This window comes from Haliotis rufescens, unplaced genomic scaffold (genome assembly GCF_023055435.1).
Source record: "Haliotis rufescens isolate VD_foot unplaced genomic scaffold, xgHalRufe1.0.p SCAF_14, whole genome shotgun sequence".
NCBI lineage: Eukaryota > Metazoa > Mollusca > Gastropoda > Lepetellida > Haliotidae > Haliotis > Haliotis rufescens.
The window spans coordinates 2,722,040-2,735,697 of NW_025963824.1; the positions used below are offsets into that span (position 1 = coordinate 2,722,040).

A 13,658-nucleotide genomic window follows, 5' to 3' on the forward strand; every position below is an offset into this window, starting at 1 on the left:
TACATTATAGTGCAAGTATTCGTGATAGAAAACGTATGATGTACGAAAACCTATGCTGCCGAAAGCTCTGATCGAAAATAGGACAATCCGCGACGGTTTGATTATATTTTTACGCGGAAGACGATTTTTTCCGAGGACTACTGTTTTAAAAAACGCGATTTTCCGCGTTTCCGTGGAAATTTCACATGCCTGATAAATGTGAAACCATTTTGAGAGGAGATATTTTATAAATGTGAAACCATTTTGAGGTGAGACCTATTATAAATGTGAAACCATTTTGAGGGGAGATCTATTATAAATGTGAACCCATGTATCAATGAGGAGGCAGCCTACTGACCGTAGTTGAGTGCCTCTGGCGCCGTCCACTTGATGGGGATCTGCTTCATGCCCTCGGACACTGTGTACTCCTCCTCCTCCCGAGACATCCCGAAGTCGGAGATCTTCACGACGTTGTTGTCACCCACGAGGCAGTTCCGGGCCGCCAGATCCCTGAGGTGAGAACACACAGACTTGTAGGTGAGGTGAAATTGGGTTTAACGTCGCGTCCAAGATTATTGCACTTATATAGCGACGTGCATGCACGTGTATGTGTGTGTGTGGCTGCTTGTACTAGTCCGGACTGATGCCGATTTATAGTGCTAGCTCACTGAGATACCATGCCGCAGTTTAACATGAATACCCCACTCAGACACAGTATACTGACTCCGAGCCGACCAGTCCTTGTTTTAGCCCCTTAATGCCGAGCGCCAGACAGGGTAACAACAAGTACAATCTTTTAACGTCTTTTTGTATGACGCGACCCGGGATCGAACCCTGGACCTTCCGCTCTCCGGGCGAACGCTCTACCACAAGACCACGGAGGCGGTAACAGCCATTGACATGACCTAGACTTGTAACAGCCATTGACATGACACAGACTTGTAACAGCCATTGACATGACACAGACTTGTAACAGCCATTGTCATGACACAGACTTGTAACAGCCATTGACATGACACAGACTTGTAACAGCCATTGACATGACACAGACATGTAACAGCCATTGACATGACACAGACTTGTAACAGCCATTGACATGACACAGACATGTAACAGCCATTGACATGACACAGACTTGTAACAGCCATTGACATGACATAGACTTGTAACAGCCATTGACATGACACAGACTTGTAACAGCCACTGACATCACACAGACTTGTAACAGCCATTGACATCACACAGACTTGTAACAGCCATTGACATGACACAGACTTGTAACAGCCATTGACATCACACAGACTTGCAACAGCCATTGACATGACACAGACTTGTAACAGCCATTGACATGACACAGACTTGTAACAGCCATTGACATCACACAGACTTGTAACAGCCATTGACATCACACAGACTTGTAACAGCCATTCACATCACACAGACTTGTAACAGCCATTGACATCACACAGACTTGTAACAGCCATTGACATCACACAGACTTGTAACAGCCATTGACATCACACAGACTTGTAACAGCCATTGACATCACACAGACTTGTAACAGCCATTGACATCACACAGACTTGTAACAGCCATTGACAACACACAGACTTGTAACAGCCATTGACATCACACAGACTTGCAACAGCCATTGACATCACACAGACTTGCCACAGCCATTGACATGACACAGACTTGTAACAGCCATTGACATGACACAGACTTGTAACAGCCATTGACATGACACAGACTTGCCACAGCCATTGACATGACACAGACTTGTAACAGCCATTGACATGACACAGACTTGTAACAGCCATTGACATGACACAGACTTGTAACAGCCATTGACATCACACAGACTTGTAACAGCCATTGACATGACACAGACTTGTAACAGCCATTGACATGACACAGACTTGTAACAGCCATTGACATCACACAGACTTGTAACAGTCATTGACATGACACAGACTTGTAACAGCCATTGACATGACACAGACTTGTAACAGCCATTGACATGACACAGACTTGTAACAGCCATTGACATCACACAGACTTGCAACAGCCATTGACATCACACAGACTTGCAACAGCCATTGACATGACACAGACTTGTAACATCCATTGACAGGACACAGACTTGTAACAGCCATTGACATGACACAGACTTGTAACAGCCATTGACATGACACAGACTTGTAACAGCCATTGACATGACACAGACTTGTAACAGCCATTGACATGACACAGACTTGTAACAGCCATTGACATGACACAGACTTGTAACAGCCATTGACAACACAGAGACTTGTAACAGCCATTGACATCACACAGACTTGTAACAGCCATTGACATGACACAGACTTGTAACAGCCATTGACAACACACAGACTTGTAACAGCCATTGTCATGACACAGACTTGTAACAGCCATTGACATGACACAGACTTGTAACAGCCATTGACACGACACAGACTTGTAACAGCCATTGACATCACACAGACTTGTAACAGCCATTGACATCACACAGACTTGTAACAGCCATTGACATGACACAGACTTGTAACAGCCATTGTCATGACACAGACTTGTAACAGCCATTGACATCACACAGACTTGTAACAGCCATTGACATGACACAGACTTGTAACAGCCATTGTCATGACACAGACTTGTAACAGCCATTGTCATGACACAGACTTGTAACAGCCATTGACATGACACAGACTTGTAACAGCCATTGTCATGACACAGACTTGTAACAGCCATTGACATGACACAGACTTGTAACAGCCATTGACACAACACAGACTTGTAACAGCCATTGACACGACACAGACTTGTAACAGCCATTGACATGACACAGACTTGTAACAGTCATTGACATGACACAGACTTGTAACAGCCATTGACATGACACAGACTTGTAACAGCCATTGACATCACACAGACTTGTAACAGCCATTGACATGACACAGACTTGTAACAGCCATTGACATGACACAGACTTGTAACAGCCATTGACATCACACAGACTTGTAACAGCCATTGACATCACACAGACTTGTAACAGCCATTGACATGACACAGACTTGTAACAGCCATTGACATCACACAGACTTGTAACAGCCATTGACATGACCTAGACTTGTAACAGCCATTGACATGACACAGACTTGTAACAGCCATTGACATCACACAGACTTGTAACAGCCATTGACATGACACAGACTTGTAACAGCCATTGACATGACACAGACTTGTAACAGCCATTGACATCACACAGACTTGCAACAGCCATTGACATGACACAGACTTGTAACAGCCATTGACATCACACAGACTTGTAACAGCCATTGACATGACACAGACTTGTAACAGCCATTGACATCACACAGACTTGTAACAGCCATTGACATGACACAGACTTATAACAGCCATTGACATGACACAGACTTGTAACAGCCATTGACATCACACAGACTTGTAACAGCCATTGACATCACACAGACTTGTAACAGCCATTGACATGACACAGACTTGTAACAGCCATTGACATCACACAGACTTGTAACAGCCATTGACATCACACAGACTTGTAACAGCCATTGACATCACACAGACTTGTAACAGCCATTGACACGACACAGACTTGTAACAGCCATTGGCATGACACAGACTTGTAACAGCCATTGACATGACACAGACTTGTAACAGCCATTGACATGACACAGACTTGTAACAGCCATTGACAACACACAGACTTGTAACAGCCATTGACATCACACAGACTTGTAACAGTCATTGACATGACACAGACTTGTAACAGCCATTGACATGACACAGACTTGTAACAGCCATTGACATGACACAGACTTGTAACAGCCATTGACACCACACAGACTTGTAACAGCCATTGACATGACACAGACTTGTAACAGCCATTGACATGACACAGACTTGTAACAGCCATTGACATGACACATACTTGTAACAGGGCATGACTTGTAACAGCCATTGACACCACACAGACTTTCCCCTGACCACTTTACATGGGTTGCTGATCTGTGAGCTGCTGTGAGCTGCTGTGAGTGTAGACACTGACCTGTGTATACACCCGCGGGCCTCTAGGTAGGCCATGCCGCTGGCAGAGTCGAGGCACATCCTCGTCAGCTGACCTTTGTTCTGCGACTTGCCCTGCTTCCGTAGGAACCCCAGCAGAGCCCCACCTGCAACACACAACATGGAGGCTTTACAGGGAAGTTGGGGGGGGGGGGGGGGGGAGGAAGGGAAAGAGAGGTTACTGGGTTGGCGGGTTTGAGGAAGGGATAGAAAAGTTAAGTTACTGGGGAGGTTGGGGGGTGAGGAAGGGAGTGGGAGATAGAGAAGGGGAAGGAAGGAGAAAAGGGGAAGGAGAGAAGAGGAAGGGGAGAAAGGAAAAAAGGAGAGAAGGGAAGAAAGAAGAGAAGGGGTAGGAGAGAAGGGAAGAAAGGAGAGAAGGGGAAGGAGAGCAGGGAAGGAGAGAAGGGAAAGGAGAGAAGGGAAGGGGAGAAAGGGAAGGAGAGAAAGGGAAGGAGAGAAGGGAAGGAGAGAAGGGAAAGGAGAGAAGGGGAAGGAGAGAAGGGAAGGGGAGAAGGGAAAGGAGAGAAGGGAAGGGGAGAAAGAGAAGGAGAGAAAGGGAAGGAGAGAAAGGGAAAGGAGAGAAGGGAAAGGAAGAAGGGAAGGGGAGAAGGGAAAGGAAGAAGGGAAGGGGAGAAGGGAAAGGAAGAAGGGAAGGGGAGAAGGGAAAGGAGAGAAGGGAAGGGGAGAAGGGACAGGAGAGAAGGGGAAGGAGAGAAGGGAAAGGAGAGAAGGGAAGGGGAGAAAGGGAAGGGGAGAAAGGGAAGGGGAGAAGGGAAAGGAGAGAAGGGGAAGGAGAGAAGGGAAAGGAGAGAAGGGGAAGGAGAGAAGGGAAAGGAGAGAAGGGGAAGGAGAGAAGGGAAGGGGAGAAAGGGAAGGAGAGAAGGGAAAGGAGAGAAGGGGAAGGAGAGAAGGGGAAGGAGAGAAGGGAAGGGGAGAAAGGGAAGGGGAGAAGGGAAAGGAGAGAAGGGAAGGGGAGAAAGGGAAGGAGAGAAAGGGAAAGGAGAGAAGGGAAGGGGAGAAAGGGAAGGAGAGAAAGGGAAGGAGAGAAAGGGAAAGGAGAGAAGGGAAGGGGAGAAAGGGAAGGGGAGAAGGGAAAGGAGAGAAGGGGAAGGGGAGAAAGGGAAGGGGAGAAGGGAAGGGGAGAAAGGGAAGGAGAGAAGGGGAAGGAGAGAAGGGGAAGGGGAGAAAGGGAAGGGGAGAAGGGAAGGGGAGAAAGGGAAGGGGAGAAAGGGAAGGAGAGAAGGGGAAGGAGAGAAGGGGAAGGAGAGAAAGGGAAGGGGAGAAGGGAAGGGGAGAAAGGGAAGGAGAGAAGGGGAAGGACAGAAGGGGAAGGGGAGAAAGGGAAGGGGAGAAGGGAAAGGAGAGAAGGGGAAGGAGAGAAGGGGAAGGAGAGAAAGGGAAGGGGAGAAAGGGAAGGGGAGAAAGGGAAGGGGAGAAAGGGAAGGAGAGAAGGGGAAGGGGAGAAAGGGAAGGGGAGAAAGGGAAGGAGAGAAGGGGAAGGAGAGAAGGGGAAGGAGAGAAAGGGAAGGGGAGAAGGGAAGGGGAGAAAGGGAAGGAGAGAAAGGGAAGGAGAGAAGGGGAAGGAGAGAAGGGGAAGGAGAGAAAGGGAAGGGGAGAAGGGAAGGGGAGAAAGGGAAGGAGAGAAGGGGAAGGAGAGAAGGGGAAGGGGAGAAAGGGAAGGGGAGAAAGGGAAGGGGAGAAAGGGAAGGAGAGAAGGGGAAGGAGAGAAGGGGAAGGAGAGAAAGGGAAGGGGAGAAGGGAAGGGGAGAAAGGGAAGGAGAGAAGGGGAAGGAGAGAAGGGGAAGGGGAGAAAGGGAAGGGGAGAAGGGAAAGGAGAGAAGGGGAAGGGGAGAAAGGGAAGGGGAGAAAGGGAAGGAGAGAAAGGGAAGGAGAGAAAGGGAAAGGGGAGAAGGGAAAGGAGAGAAGGGAAAGGAGAGAAGGGAAGGGGAGAAGGGAAAGGAGAGAAGGGAAAGGAAGAAGGGAAGGGGAGAAGGGAAAGGAGAGAAGGGAAGGGGAGAAAGGGAAGGAGAGAAGGGAAAGGAGAGAAGGAAGGAAAATATTAGGGTTTTTCACATTGTACCCTTTTAGGAATAGAACCTGTCACAAATGAGCAAAAACCCACCACCCCGACTGTCAGACTGACGACAGTCATGCGGTTCATCACTCACCTGCCACAAACTCCATGACGATCATGACCGGCTGGCGCTGGGCTGCGATGCCAATGAAGCAGACGATGTTGGGGTGGTCATACTGCTTCAGTATTCTCCCCTCCTGCAGGAACTTCTTCCTCTGCTCCTCTGACAGCGTGTCCTTGCACGTCTTCACCGCCACGATCAGGTTCTTGGGCGTGTACAAGCCCTTGTATACCTCACCGAAGTTGCCCTGCACATAACAACAGTTTAACAACACTGAGCAGTATCTCAGTTATACCATGGTATGTCAGAGGTAGTTTAACAACACTGAGCAGTATCTCAGTTATACCATGGTATGTCAGAGTTAGTTTAACAACACTGAGCTGTATCTCAGTTATACCATGGTATGTCAGAGAGTTAGTTTAACAACACTGAGCTGTATCTCAGTCATACCATGGTATGTCAGAGGTAGTTTAACAACACTGAGCTGTATCTCAGTTATACCATGGTATGTCAGAGAGTTAGTTTAACAACACTGAGCTGTATCTCAGTCATACCATGGTATGTCAGAGGTAGTTTAACAACACTGAGCTGTATCTCAGTTATACCATGGTATGTCAGAGTTAGTTTAACAACACTGAGCTGTATCTCAGTTATACCATGGTATGTCAGAGAGTTAGTTTAACAACACTGAGCTGTATCTCAGTCATACCATGGTATGTCAGAGTTAGTTTAACAACACTGAGCTGTATCTCAGTTATACCATGGTATGTCAGAGTTAGTTTAACAACACTGAGCTGTATCTCAGTTATACCATGGTATGTCAGACAGTTAGTTTAATAACACTGAGCTGTATCTCAGTCATACCATGGTATGTCAGAGTTAGTTTAACAACACTGAGCTGTATCTCAGTTATACCATGGTATGTCAGAGAGTTAGTTTAACAACACTGAGCTGTATCTCAGTCATACCATGGTATGTCAGAGGTAGTTTAACAACACTGAGCAGTATCTCAGTCATACCATGGTATGTCAGAGTTAGTTTAACAACACTGAGCAGTATCTCAGTTATAACATGGTATGTCAGAGTTAGTTTAACAACACTGAGCAGTATCTCAGTTATACCATGGTATGTCAGAGTTAGTTTAACAACACTGAGCAGTATCTCAGTTATACCATGGTATGTCAGAGTTAGTTTAACAACACTGAGCTGTATCTCAGTTATACCGTGGTATGTCAGAGTTAGTTTAACAACACTGAGCTGTATCTCAGTTATATCATGGTATGTCAGAGTTAGTTTAACAACACTGAGCAGTATCTCACTTATATCATGGTATGTCAGAGTTAGTATAACAACACTGAGCAGTATCTCAGTTATAACATGGTATGTCAGAGTTAGTTTAACAACACTGAGCAGTATCTCAGTTATATCATGGTATGTCAGAGTTAGTATAACAACACTGAGCAGTATCTCAGTTATAACATGGTATGTCAGAGTTAGTTTAACAACACTGAGCAGTATCTCAGTTATACCATGGTATGTCAGAGTTAGTTTAACAACACTGAGCAGTATCTCAGTTATAGCATGGTATGTCAGAGTTAGTTTAACAACACTGAGCAGTATCTCAGTTATAGCATGGTATGTCAGGGAGTTAGTTTAACAACACTGAGCAGTATCTCAGTTATATCATGGTATGTCAGAGTTAGTTTAACAACACTGAGCAGTATCTCAGTTATAACATGGTATGTCAGAGTTAGTTTAACAACACTGAGCTGTATCTCAGTTATATCATGGTATGTCAGAGTTAGTTTAACAACACTGAGCAGTATCTCAGTTATATCATGGTATGTCAGAGTTAGTATAACAACACTGAGCTGTATCTCAGTTATAACATGGTATGTCAGAGTTAGTTTAACAACACTGAGCAGTATCTCAGTTATATCATGGTATGTCAGAGTTAGTATAACAACACTGAGCAGTATCTCAGTTATAACATGGTATGTCAGAGTTAGTTTAACAACACTGAGCAGTATCTCAGTTATACCATGGTATGTCAGAGTTAGTTTAACAACACTGAGCAGTATCTCAGTTATAGCATGGTATGTCAGAGTTAGTTTAACAACACTGAGCTGTATCTCAGTTATAGCATGGTATGTCAGAGTTAGTTTAACAACACTGAGCAGTATCTCAGTTATAGCATGGTATGTCAGGGAGTTAGTTTAACAACACTGAGCAGTATCTCAGTTATATCATGGTATGTCAGAGTTAGTTTAACAACACTGAGCAGTATCTCAGTTATAACATGGTATGTCAGAGTTAGTTTAACAACACTGAGCAGTATCTCAGTTATACCATGGTATGTCAGAGTTAGTTTAACAACACTGAGCAGTATCTCAGTTATACCATGGTATGTCAGAGTTAGTTTAACAACACTGAGCTGTATCTCAGTTATACCGTGGTATGTCAGAGTTAGTTTAACAACACTGAGCTGTATCTCAGTTATATCATGGTATGTCAGAGTTAGTTTAACAACACTGAGCAGTATCTCACTTATATCATGGTATGTCAGAGTTAGTATAACAACACTGAGCAGTATCTCAGTTATAACATGGTATGTCAGAGTTAGTTTAACAACACTGAGCAGTATCTCAGTTATATCATGGTATGTCAGAGTTAGTATAACAACACTGAGCAGTATCTCAGTTATAACATGGTATGTCAGAGTTAGTTTAACAACACTGAGCAGTATCTCAGTTATACCATGGTATGTCAGAGTTAGTTTAACAACACTGAGCAGTATCTCAGTTATACCATGGTATGTCAGAGTTAGTTTAACAACACTGAGCTGTATCTCAGTTATACCGTGGTATGTCAGAGTTAGTTTAACAACACTGAGCTGTATCTCAGTTATATCATGGTATGTCAGAGTTAGTTTAACAACACTGAGCAGTATCTCAGTTATATCATGGTATGTCAGAGTTAGTATAACAACACTGAGCAGTATCTCAGTTATAACATGGTATGTCAGAGTTAGTTTAACAACACTGAGCAGTATCTCAGTTATATCATGGTATGTCAGAGTTAGTTTAACAACACTGAGCAGTATCTCAGTTATACCATGGTATGTCAGGGAGTTAGAAATTATGGTATTATTATAATCATTGTAGGCCTTCTTAATTCTTTGGAGACATTTGATAAATTAATCTGAAATTTCTTAAATTTGAAGCATATTATTGAATTTGATCTCTAAAGACCTTGACCTAAAATGTCATCCAACTTGCACACCCTCTTTTGACTCACATTTCCAATCTTCATCTCGAGTGAGATGTCATCGTTCATGAGCTCCCACTCTTCGCGGAGGATGGGCGTCTGCAGGATGGCCTGGGACTTGGTCGTGACTGGCTCGCCAGAGCAGTGCTGCTGGAAGATCAGCTCTGGGATGGTGGGGTGCGACATGCCCTCAAACTTCCACGCCCCGTTCTGAAACCCAGCCCACACCACTCAGGAGGGGGATCCCAGTCAGCAATATCTCCACCAGCAGCAACAACAACAACATCTAACAACAACATCTCCCTTACCGAGGAAGTGTTTATATCCTGATTAATACACACATACTTACATCTCCCTCAATGATGAAGTGTTTATATCCTGATTAATACACACATACTTACATCTCCCTCAATGATGAAGTGTTTATATCCTGATTAATACACAGATACTTACATCTCCCTGATTGATGAAGTGTTTATATCCTGATTAATACACACATACTTACATCTCCCTGAACGATGAAGTGTTTATATCCTGATTAATACACAGATATTTACATCTCCCTGAACGATGAAGTGTTTATATCCTGATTAATACACACATACTTACATCTCCCTGAATGATGAAGTGTTTATATCCTGATTAATACACAGATATTTACATCTCCCTGAATGATGAAGTGTTTATATCCTGATTAATACACACATACTTACATCTCCCTGAATAATGAAGTGTTTATATCCTGATTAATACACAGAGACTTACATCTCCCTGAATGATGAAGTGTTTATATCCTGATTAATACACAGATACTTACATCTCCCTGAATGATGAAGTGTTTATATCCTGATTAATACACACATACTTACATCTCCCTGAATGATGAAGTGTTTATATCCTGATTAATACACAGATACTTACATCTCCCTGAATGATGAAGTGTTTATATCCTGATTAATACACAGATACTTACATCTCCCTGATTGATGAAGTGTTTATATCCTGATTAATACACACATACTTACATCTCCCTGATTGATGAAGTGTTTATATCCTGATTAATACACAGATACTTACATCTCCCTGAATGATGAAGTGTTTATATCCTGATTAATACACACATACTTACATCTCCCTGAATGATGAAGTGTTTATATCCTGATTAATACACACATACTTACATCTCCCTCAATGATGAAGTGTTTATATCCTGATTAATACACACATACTTACATCTCCCTGAATGATGAAGTGTTTATATCCTGATTAATACACACATACTTACATCTCCCTGAATGATGAAGTGTTTATATCCTGATTAATACAAACATACTTACATTTCCCTCAATGATGAAGTGTTTATATCCTGATTAATACACACATACTTACATCTCCCTCAATGATGAAGTGTTTATATCCTGATTAATACACAGATACTTACATCTCACTCAATGATGAAGTGTTTATATCCTGATTAATACACAGAGACTTACATCTCCCTGAATGATGAAGTGTTTATATCCTGATTAATACACAGAGACTTACATCTCCCTGAATGATGAAGTGTTTATATCCTGATTAATACACACATTCTTACATCTCCCTCAATGATGAAGTGTTTATATCCTGATTAATACACACATACTTACATCTCCCTGAATGATGAAGTGTTTATATCCTGATTAATACACACATACTTACATCTCCCTGATTGATGAAGTGTTTATATCCTGATTAATACACACATACTTACATCTCCCTCAATGATGAAGTGTTTATATCCTGATTAATACACACATACTTACATCTCCCTCAATGATGAAGTGTTTATATCCTGATTAATACACACATACTTACATCTCCCTGAATCATGAAGTGTTTATATCCTGATTAATACACACATACTTACATCTCCCTGAATCATGAAGTGTTTATATCCTGATTAATACAGATACTTACATCTGCCTGAATGATGAAGTGTTTATATCCTGATTAATACACACATACTTACATCTCCCTGAATGATGAAGTGTTTATATCCAGACCAGTATACAGACAACACATATTGGGTCTCATTTGTTCGTTTGTTTTTACTCTCGCGCACAAGATAGTCTCCGTCATTATTCAGCAGTCTCTGAACCTCCTCCCGCGGCAGCACTCCATGGAACCACTCCTCATCTTCTAGACGCGACTTTGGCTGTGGGATCCCCACGTCCTGCACACAAGAGGATGAGATTGTCAGTAACATCAGCAAGTCTACGATGCAAACAGCAGTTATATATCCCTGCACACAAGAGGATGAGATTGTCAGTAACATCAGTTAGTCTGCAATGCATACAGTAGAAATATCATATTCAAGGAGACATTCATCTGCTTAGTCCTGCCTCCCTCATCACCCACCTCCTTAAGCCCTGCCTCCCTCATCACCCACCTGCATGAGTCCTGCCTCCCTCATCACCCATCTGCCTAAGTCCCGCCTCCCTCATCACCCACCTGCATGAGTCCAGCCTCCCTCATCACCCACCTCCTTAAGCCCCGCCTCCCTCATCACCCACCTATATAAGCCCCGTCTCCCTCATCACCCACCTGCACGAGTCCTGCCTCCCTCATCACCCACCTCATCACCCACCTCCTTAAGCCCCGCCTCCCTCATCACCCACCTGCACGAGTCCTGCCTCCCTCATCATCCACCTCCTTAAGCCCCGCCTCCCTCATCACCCACCTGCATGAGTCCTGCCTCCCTCATCACCCACCTGCATAAGCCCCGCCTCCCTCATCACCCACCTGCATGAGTCCCGCCTCACTCATCACCCACCTGCATAAGCCCTGTCTCCCTCATCACCCACCTGCATGAGTCCCACCTACCTCATCACCCACCTGCATAAGCCCCGCCTCCCTCATCACCCACCTGCATGAGTCCCACCTACCTCATCACCCACCTGCATAAGCCCTGTCTCCCTCATCGCCCACCTGCACGAGTCCTGCTTCCCTCATCACCCACCTACATAAGCCCCGCCTCCCTCATCACCCACCTATATAAGCCCCGCCTCCCTCATCACCCACCTGCATGAGTCCCGCCTCCCTCATCACCCACCTACATAATCCCCGCCTCCCTCATCACCCACCTACATAATCCCCGCCTCCCTCATCACCCACCTACATAATCCCCGCCTCCCTCATCACTCACCTGCATGAGTCCCGCCTCCCACATCACCCACCTCCTTAAGCCCCGCCTCCCTCATCACCCACCTACATAATCCCCGCCTCCCTCATCACCCACCTACATAATCCCCGCCTCCCTCATCACTCACCTGCATGAGTCCCGCCTCCCTCATCACCCACCTGCATGAGTCCCGCCTCCCTCATCACGTTCATGGAGGCCCGGGGGCCATTAGTGAAGCTGCCGGGCTCCGTCTGCTCATAGCTCTCCCGGACACCCCGACCTGTCTCCAAGAGGTCGTCCCGGCTGGACTTGTCGACATCATCCCGGCTAGACTTGAGGCCCTGGTTGGCCTTCCGCAGTCCGGGAATGTTGGGAAGGGAGAACTTCTTCTTCTTCCCAGTGGAGGATGTGGACGTGTTGGAACACGTCTCCTGCAAGGTCGAGGTCAGTGATAAGGGTCAAGGTCAGTGTAAAGGAAACATGTCAACAGGATTAACAGAATAAACAAGCAGAACCCACCAGATGAGAGTGAGTGAGTGAGTGAGTTGGGTTTACTGCCGTTTTAACAGTATTCAAGTTATATCGCTGCGTGTCAGCTTAATGTGGGAGGAAAGCCCGAAGTGATGCAGTTCTCAGACGTTAAGCACTTTGGTGAAACCCATGAGCATGGGTATGATGCTGACAAACCTAGAAACATAATCGGTGTGAACCGGGATTCAAACCCTCAATCATAGGTTTCTGGCGTGCCTAAGGGACGCAACTCGGCACAGCGAATGGAGGTTAGTTTATTTAATGGCACAACTCACCAGGTCTCCGTTCTCCTGCAAGTCTGTGAGCACTGGAGGGGGGTTGTCTCCCAGCTCATCCAGACCCCGCCCGATGTACGACTGCATCTCCGTCAACCTCTCCACCCGCACCTTCTCCTCTGCAATCTCCTTCTTCAAAATCTCCTGCTGCTTCCGTTTATCCACGTACCTACAACACATCAT

General features: G+C 44.9%; 1 protein-coding gene across 1 annotated transcript in view; it reads right to left on the reverse strand.

Annotated features, from left to right (window-relative positions):
- The window catches only part of LOC124120991 (tyrosine-protein kinase Fer-like), a 50,608-nt gene that overhangs the window by 6,733 nt on the left and 30,217 nt on the right, over positions 1 to 13,658 (reverse strand). The window contains exons 9-15 of the mRNA XM_048395637.1: positions 13,476 to 13,644; positions 12,849 to 13,100; positions 11,518 to 11,721; positions 9,537 to 9,716; positions 6,273 to 6,486; positions 4,088 to 4,211; positions 338 to 489 (exon numbers count right to left, since the gene is read on the reverse strand). Of these exons, the coding sequence (XP_048251594.1) occupies positions 338 to 489; positions 4,088 to 4,211; positions 6,273 to 6,486; positions 9,537 to 9,716; positions 11,518 to 11,721; positions 12,849 to 13,100; positions 13,476 to 13,644 (1,295 nt within the window). The remainder of the gene's footprint in view (positions 1 to 337; positions 490 to 4,087; positions 4,212 to 6,272; positions 6,487 to 9,536; positions 9,717 to 11,517; positions 11,722 to 12,848; positions 13,101 to 13,475; positions 13,645 to 13,658) is intronic.